This window comes from Alexandromys fortis, unplaced genomic scaffold (genome assembly GCF_014885135.2).
Source record: "Alexandromys fortis isolate MF-2015 unplaced genomic scaffold, M_Fortis_MF-2015_v1.1 scaffold_697, whole genome shotgun sequence".
In the NCBI taxonomy this organism is placed as follows: Eukaryota; Metazoa; Chordata; class Mammalia; order Rodentia; family Cricetidae; genus Alexandromys; species Alexandromys fortis.
The window spans coordinates 18,434-27,245 of NW_026068566.1; the positions used below are offsets into that span (position 1 = coordinate 18,434).

Here is an 8,812-nt window from a genome sequence, read left to right on the forward strand (position 1 = left end):
TATTTATTATTTAGTATATTTAGTATGTTCATAGTAAGATTGGTCTGTAATTCTCTTAGTATTGTCTTTCTGTGGTTAGGGTATCAGGGTAATTGTAGCCTCATAAAAAGAGTTTGGCAATGTTCCTTTTGTTTCTATTTGTAGAATAATTTGAGGAGCATTGGTATTAGTTTTTCTTTGAAAGTCTTCTAGAATTCTAAGCTGAAACCATCTGGTCTTGGGCTTTTTTGTTGTTGCTGTTGTTGGGAGACTTTTGATGACTGTTTCTATTCAGCATTATAAGTCTGTTTAATTTGCTTATCTGGTCTTGATTTAATTTTGGTAAATGATATTTATCCAGAAAGTTGTCCATTTCCTTTAAGGTTTCCAATTTTGTGGAGTACAGGTTTTCAAAATATGACCTCATGATCCTCTGTATTTCCTTCGTGTCTGTTGTTATGTTCCCCTTTTCATTTCTGATTTTGTTAATTTGGATATTCTCTGTCTTTTGGTTAGTTTGGATAAAGGTTTGTCTATTTTGTTGATTTTCTTAAAGAAACAACTCTTTGTCTCATTGATTCTTTGTATTTTTTTGNAGAGAATCATTAGATCTTACTACAAAAGCCTGTATGCCACAAAACTGGAAAATGCAAAAGAAATGGACATTTTTTTTAGATAAGTACCATATACCGAAGTTAAACCAAGACCAGGTGAACAATCTAAATAGACCTGTTAGTCGCGAAGAATTAGAAGCTGTTATCAAAAACCTCCCTTCCAAAAAAAGCCCGGGACCAGATGGTTTCAATGCAGAATTCTACCAGAACTTCCAAGAAGAGATAATACCTATACTCCTTAAGGTATTTCACAATATAGAAACAGAAGAGTCATTGCCAAATTCCTTTTATGAAGCTATAGTCACCCTGATACCAAAACCTCATAAAGACTTAACCAAGAAAGAGAATTACAGGCCAATCTCACTCATGAACATCGATGCAAAAATTCTCAATAAAATACTGGCATTAGAAAAATTATCCATTATGATCAAGTAGGCTTCATCCCAGAGATGCAGGGCTGGTTCAACATATGAAAATCTATCAATGTAATCCATCATATAAATAAACTGAAAGAAAAAAGCCATATGATCATTTCATTAGATGCTGAAAAATTCAACAAAATTCAATACCCCTTTATGATAAAGGTCTTGGAGAGACTAGGGATACAAGGGTCATACCTAAATATAATAAAAACTATTTACAACAAGCCAACAGCCAACATTAAATTAAATGGAGAAAAACTCAAAGCCATCCCACTAAAAGCAGGAACAAGACAAGGATGTCCATTCTCGCCATACCTCTTCAATATACTGCTTGAAGTTCTAGCAATAGCAATAAGACAACATAAGGGGATCAAGGGGATTCGTATTGGAAAGGAAGAAGTTAAGCTTTNTCTCCCACTATTAGTGTGTGGGGTTTAATATATGATTTAAGCTTTAGAAGTGTTTCTTTGACATATGAGGGTGCCCTTGTATTTGGGGCATAGATGTTCAGTATTGAGATTTCCTCTTGATGGATTTTTCCTGTGACTTATATGAAATGACCTTCTTTGTCTCTTTTGACTGATTTTAGCTTGAAGTCTATTTTGTTAGATATTAGGATAGCTACACCCACTTGTTTCTTAGGTCCATTTGATTGGTATATTTTTTTCTCAACCTTTTACTCTGAGATGATGTCTGTCTTTGAGGTTGAGATGCATTTCTTGTATGCAGAAGAAAGATGGATTCTGTTTTCATATCCAATCTGTTAGCCTGCATCTTTTTATAGATGAGTTGAGTCCATTTACATTAAGGGATATTAATGACCAGTGGTTGCTATCTCCTGTTAATTTAGCTTTCATCTTTGGTGATGTTAATTTGTGCATTTTTTCTTCTTCGGAATTTGCTGTAATGAGATCATCAATTGTCTGTGTTTTTGTTGGTGTAGCCATCTTCCTTGGGTTGGAGTTTTCCTTCTAGTATTTTGTGTAGGGCTGGGTTGTGGCTAGGTATTGGTGAAATCTAGATTTGCATGGGATATCTTGTTTTGTCCTTCAATGGTGATTGACAGTTTTGCTGGGTATAGTAGTCTGGGCTGGCATTCGTGGTCTCTTAATGTCTGAATAATGTTTAACCATGACCTTCTGGCTTTCATTGTCTACAATGAGAAGTCAGATATAATTCTGATAGGGCTACATTTATATGTTACTTGGCCTTTTTCCTTTGCAGCTCTTAATATTCTTTCTTTACTCTGTATGTTTAGTGTTTTGATTATTATGTGGCTGGAGGAGGTTTTTTTTTTTAATCCAATCTATTTGGTGTTCTGTAAGCTTCTTGCATCTTCACAGGCATATCTTTCTTTAGGTAGGAAAAGTTTTCTTCTATGACTTTGTTAAATATATTTTCTGTGCCTTTGAGTTGAACTTCTCCTTTTTTACCTATTATTCTAAGATTTGGCCTTTTTATGGTGTCCCATATTTTGTAGTGCGAGGAGATATAGCACGCGGAGATGTAGCGTGCGCCATGGCGCTGTCATGTCGTGGGCACGGAGCCTGGGCGCCATTTGCTGTTCCACGTCAAACTTGACAGACAACTTGTGCACATGCGCGCGAGCTCCCCCCAGCGCGGGGAGTCTTTCGATCTGGCCATCCGATCTGGCCAATCATAATTTAAGCACGATCACTCCATTCTGGCCTGAGCCATTGGGTTGATGACACGTCAGGGCTTTGTCTGGCACCGTATATATTCTTCTGCTTCACGGGGACGGGGTCTTTTGCCTCTCTACAACCTCAAGTGTAAGTGCTCCAATAAAGTGTGTTCTGAGAAGAATCCTGTTGCAGTCGTCTCTTCTGCTGGCGGGAGCGGCGCTGCAATATTTCATGAATATTTTGTGTTAAGCTTTTGTTAGATTTAATGTTTTCTTTAACTGATGAGTCTATTTCCTCTATTGTATCTTCAATGCTTGAGATTCTCTCTTCCATTTCTTGTATTCTGTTGTTCATGCTTGCATTTGTGGTTCCTGATCTTTCTCTCACGATTTCTGTTTCTATAATTCCTTTGGCTTGTGTTTTGTTTATTGTTTCTATTTCAGATTTCAAGTCCTGGATAGTTTCTTTTATAAGTTTGATTTCTTTTTCTTGGTTTTCTTTAAGTGATTTGCTGATGTCTTCTAATTTTTTGTTTGTCTTTTCCTCCATTTCTTTAAGGGAATTTCTCATTCCATCTTTAAGAATTCCAAACATTCTCTTGAGGTTATTTTTTAGATCATTTTCTGCTGGTTCATCCATATTTGGTTGTTCAGGTCTTGCAGTTGTAGGGTCTTTAGGGTTTACTGGTATTGTGTTGCTCTTTGTTGTGTAGCATGTGATCTTACCTTTTGTACTCATCTTTTCCTCTAATAAGTGTGGTTGGGGATGTCTGAGATTCTGTTGAATAATCTTCTAGATGCCAGTGAATCCAAAGCTCAGATGGTTGTTCCTCGTGGTATAGTCAATGTCACAGTTCTAGTTACTCCATTGGTTATTCCTGTTCCTGGAGGTAGTTCAGTGCTCCTGTGCTTTGGTCTGTTCCCTTGGAGTTTGTTGTGTCAGGCTTACTTTGGCCTAGGCTGTTGGCTTTAATCTGTTTCTGTAAATTGTGGTCTGGATCTCCTCCTGCAGAAGTCCCTAGCTTGGAGTTGGGCCTGTTCTGGTAGAGATCACTGACTCTGGATCTGGTTGCTGGTTCAGTCCTGATCTGCCAGTATTCTGGAACTGGGTTGGCTCCCAGGACTGGATTTACTCCTGTTTTCTGCTCCATGTGGAGCTTGTTTCCTCAGGCCCTCTCTAGCCTAGATGTCTCATTCAGTCCCACTCCTGTGGAATTTGTTGCTCAAGGAACAACAAAGTTTCCCTGCCTCAGGGAAACTTTGGCCTAGGTTACTGGCTTTGACCTGTATCTGTAAATCCTGGTCTGGATTCTCCCCAGCAGAAGTCCCTAGGTTGGAGTTGGACCTGGAAAGGATTCTGGTTTCGGTATACTGCCTCAGAGGTCCCAGGCTTGGGTACACCTGAACCTGCAGAGGACCTACTTACTTCCTCAGAGATCCCAGGATGGCACTCAGACCTGCAGGGGTTCCAGGTTCCTGCCTATTCCCTTTGATGTCCCTGACCAATGCCCAAACCTGACTTGGTTTAGGCCTACTCTCTCTGAAGTCCCAGACTTGTGCCTGGGCATGCTGAGATATCTGGTTCCTGCCTTTCCCTTGGAGGACCCAGATTCACTCAGGCCAAGGCTGACAGAGGTCCTGGCTCAGGCCTAGTTCCTGGGAAGTCCTAGACTCTCACCCAGACCCACCGGGTTTACTCTCTTGAAGGTCTCTGATTCATGTCCGGACACTCAGCAGTCTCTAGCTCTGGCTCACTTGCTCAGCCGTTGCTCCCCTGTACCTGTTCTGAGATAGTTGACTCTGGATCTGGTCGCTGGCTCAATACTGATCTGCCCATATCCCAGGATTGGGTTTGCTCCTGGGTTTTCTCCTGGTGGAGCCTGTTCTCTCTGTGTCCTAGGTAACTGGTTCAGTCCCACTCAGGTTGTGGTGGAGATCAGAGACTCTGAGTCAGGTCATTGGCTCAATCCTGGTCTGCCATTGTCCCAGGACTGGGTTGGCTCTCAGGGCTGGATTTGCTCCTGGCTTCTGTTCCTGGTGGAGCTAGTTTCCTCTGGCCCTCTCTGTCCTAGGAGTCTCAGAACTGTGTTTTAAAGTAACATGAAGTATCTTTTCAATGAGGGTAAAATGATACTAGAATTTTTTGTTTGCTTGTTTTCCTAAACAGGGTTTCTCTGTGGCTTTGGAGCCTGTCCTGTAACTAGCTCTTGTAGACCAGGCTGGCCGGTCTTTTCATACACACAGAAAAAGAATGCATTCACCAAAGAATTCCTGACATGCCAAGCTAGTCATGGAACCTTTGAATAGGATTTTTAAGATAATAATATATGTGGATAGTGCTTTCCTGATGTATATGTTTGTGTACCATATGCATGCAGTAACCACAGAAACCGAAAGAGATTATTGAATCTGGAGGACTCGAGTTCAGACAGTTGTTAGCTGCTGTATGGATGCTGAGACTCAACACCCATGTCCTCTGGAAGAGCAGGGAGAGCTCTTAACTCCTGAGCCATGACTTCGACTCCCTGGATAGAAATATACTTTATATCTATGTACATACTTTAGGTTACGAATGCTTGTAAGAAACACAATTACAGAGATAATTACTCTTACTTTTAAATTTTTATTGTTTTATGTGTACTCTGCCAGCATGTATAACTGTGCATCACATGAGTGCCTGGTTTCCAGGGAGACCAGAAGAGGGCATTGGATCCCCCAGACCTAGAGTTTCCAACAGTTATGAGCTGCCATGTGGACATTTGGAATCAAACTCAGGTCATCTAAAAGAGGTCTTAATTGCTGAACCATTTCTTTAACCATATAACAATCTTTTAAAGTTAGTCAAACACTGGTGGTGAGGGGCTAGGCCAGATCTTTCTATTTGATAGGCAAGTATTTTTCCATCATACTGTCTGTGTCCCTGACCTCTACTGCCCCCCTTCCCAGCTCCCTCTCACTCCAAATCAGGATTTCACTATGTGATTGTGGCTGTCCTCAAACTGGAGCACCTCCTGCCTCTGCCTCCTGAATGCTAGGATTATAGGCAGACATGTAGTACCACAGCTAGATCTGCTTTTCACTTGCACTTATCTAGTTTGGAGTCTGCCATCAGACACTGAAATGAGCACACAGAACTGCTACACAGTTAAGTCTCTGCATTTCCACAGGGGACCTGGCAAAGCTTCTTGGAGTAGCCAGGAAAATTGCCAGTACTGAAGAAGATGCTTTTTCATTTCAACTGAGAACTTAGAAAGCTTCAAGATAGAAACCATCTCCCACAGTGCAGGAAGCCTTGATGAAGAGATCCATTGTGGTCAGGAGTCTGCGCTAGCAGGCACAGGGCACAGGGCTTCTCTGCACAACAGAAGAGCTGGCGACTCCTCAGAAGGAAGACACTGGACTCAGCTCACTTTGGCTTGACTGTGTTTCCCGTTGCTTGGAGCGCTTGCAGTATTTGTACAACAGAAACACCAAGCTACAGACTCCAAGTAGCAGAAGAGCGAAGAGCACATACAATGCTGTCTGTGCTTCTGTGATGCCCAGCATCAGCCCCAGGAAGGGCACTTCTGCCTTCACAGGGCTGGCAGTGGGCTCAGCATCTAGGAAAGGACAATGGGGACTCAGGCTCTGGCCATTCTGGAAAGGTCCCGCTGATCCTGCAGTCAAAAGACTGCATAGTACCCTCCTCCCAAACATACACAACAAAAGAAAGCTCAAGGCTGTGGTGTCGGCATGGATCACCTTCATGGTGGTGTTTTTGTATGTGCATACCATGATGCTCACGTATGAACAGAGCATAATTTCCAGGAGGTCTCTATTTCCACTTTGGGCTCCTAGTATTAAACTCATGCCATAACGCTTTTCCCTACAAAACCATGAGCCATCTCTCTGTGCCACCCCACTGCAACATTCTTTATTCACCCGAGACTGGTCTCATGTAGCCCAGACAGACCTCAGTTATGCCAGGTAGTCATGGATGACCTTGAACTTCAAATTCTACTGCCTCTACTTCCTAGGTACTCAGATGCAGGGCTGGGCAACTGTACCCTGTTTGTGTAGCACTGAGTATGGTCATAACCATTTCTGTTTTATAGTCACCCATAAGTACTAGCTGTAGTATTTATACAATCCTTAAACTTGACCTAGAAACTGCCTGGAAGTGTCTGTCCTTCTCAAGGAAGGCGCTGCAATGAGTTAGAGGTAGGACTGGAGGAATCTAGCTCTGCTCCTTCCCACAGCAGGGCCCAGTCTCTATGGTAAGACAGGCTCTGGAGAGACCTGCAGCAGCCAAAAGGTGCTTGGAGTGCATGCTAATGAAAGGAGGGGACAGAAGGGCAGGAGAAGGCCAGGAACTAGAGGAAGGCAGGTGGAAAGAGCAGCTCCCTCTCACCCTTGACCACACAGTGTTGGTCCCTCCCAGCGCCACCTACCCTCTGGTTGCTGGAGACAAGGGTGAGGTCCTTGTGCAGGGTCAGGAAAGCCATTGCAGCGCACTACAGAGGCATAGATCTTGGCCGACGCCTTTGGGATCCGTGGCAGAGAAGGGTCCGAGCGGTTCACAAAGTGCACACCAAACATCTCTGTAAAGCCTGTGGCCCATTCAATGTTGTCCATCACGCTCCATACCGTGTATCCTCGAAGGTCCACCTTATCCTGCACAGCAGCTAAAAAACATGCCGAGTTTGAACACTCACATGAAGACCCTGTGTGCCAGGCCTCCTGAAGCCAGGCTCATAGTTGTCCCCACTCCTGTGCTTTGTAGAATGTGAGTTCCAGCTTTGAACCCTTCCTGTGTGCTAGCAGGTACTCTACAGTGGACATGCGGGACCATTGGTATCTTTCTACAAAGGCTCAGTTCTGAATGGAACTAGGATAGCCTGAGCTAACCCCACAGCTTTCTTCAGTAGCTCGGGGGATTGGTCTGAGTCAGGACCTTGAAATACCCATGGAGAGTTTTGTGAACTAGCTGTCCTCACTCCCCCTGACTGACAGGGGAACTTCCTTGTGGCCTGGAATTGACAAGTACGTTTGTGTTCTTTCTGGCCGGTGGTTTTCCACAGAAGCAGTAGAGGTATAAAAGGTTTCTGGGCAAAATAAAGGTTGCTGTTCTTCCACCTAAAAGGAAGCCTCTGTGTCTCAATCCTGGCACCCCCCTGCCAGTTTCGGCAAGTCCAGGCCGTGCAGGCATGACAAAGTGGAGGTCCCACTGATATTTGGAAGGTGGGGATTCATAAACGGGGTCACTCTGTCTGAGGAGCTTATTGGAAAAGGTAATGTGGTTTTATTTTTCTTCCCCAGAGATACTCTGAGGGATACCCTCCAAAAGATTAGTATAAAGAAGAGGCAGGAGGGTGAATTGAAAGGCCTCAAAAAGTAACTGAAACTCTTAAAGCAACAAGGCACAGAAGTAACAAGGAAGACAGCCGAAGATTTTGTATACAAGGGGGTTTAAATGTTCCAGACTGGGAACAAGCCAAGTCAGATTAAAAGGAGTATGTGTGTCTTCATCCCCAGAGATTCTCTGAGAGATGCCCTCTGGAAGACTGGCCAGTAGGGAAGTAATAAATAAAAGGCAGGAGGTTGAATTGAGGGTCTCAAAAAGATAGAATGTGTACAGATGTATGTTATTGTGTTGTCTTTAGTGTTCTGGACTGGAGAAAGACATTTGATTCTGCGAACTGCTAAGAAAGGTATTTGACTTTAAAATATGGGCCTAAGGATTTGATGCTTTGGAAAAGAGGTTCTGCTTTTGTCTCTACAGAGGATGAGAACCTGTGGATTCATTGCAAATTATGTGGTTTGAATCACCGAGACCCCCTGAAATGTTGATGCAAAATACCCCCAAGAATGCAGCACCCCTGCCAGTCTCAGATATTCAGGCCATGCAGGCATGGCAGAGAGGCAGGAGCGATTAGAAGCAAAAGATCTGACCCGTAGTTAAGACGTCCCTTCTGTTTGCTTGGATGTAGAGGAGGCCGGAGTTTACATACATATCTCACAAATAGTTTGTAGATATGTGTCCATATAAATGCTATGTGTGGGTGCATGTAGAGGAGCCTGGGGTTTACACACACACACACATTTATATTTGAACACATAGCTATAAACTATTTGTGATATATATGTACATATATGCATATATATAGATATATGTA

General features: G+C 43.1%; 1 protein-coding gene across 1 annotated transcript; it reads right to left on the minus strand.

Moving 5' to 3' along the window:
* Positions 1 to 5,427: 5,427 nt before the first annotated feature.
* LOC126495870 (lactase/phlorizin hydrolase-like) lies at positions 5,428 to 7,317 on the minus strand. The gene is made up of 2 exons (XM_050133451.1): positions 7,088 to 7,317; positions 5,428 to 6,256 (listed from the first exon to the last, which is right to left on the minus strand). The coding sequence occupies exons 1-2, from the start codon at positions 7,269 to 7,271 to the stop codon at positions 6,039 to 6,041; spliced, it is 402 nt and encodes a 133-aa protein (XP_049989408.1). The 5' UTR covers positions 7,272 to 7,317; the 3' UTR covers positions 5,428 to 6,038.
* Between the last annotated feature and the right edge of the window lie 1,495 nt (positions 7,318 to 8,812).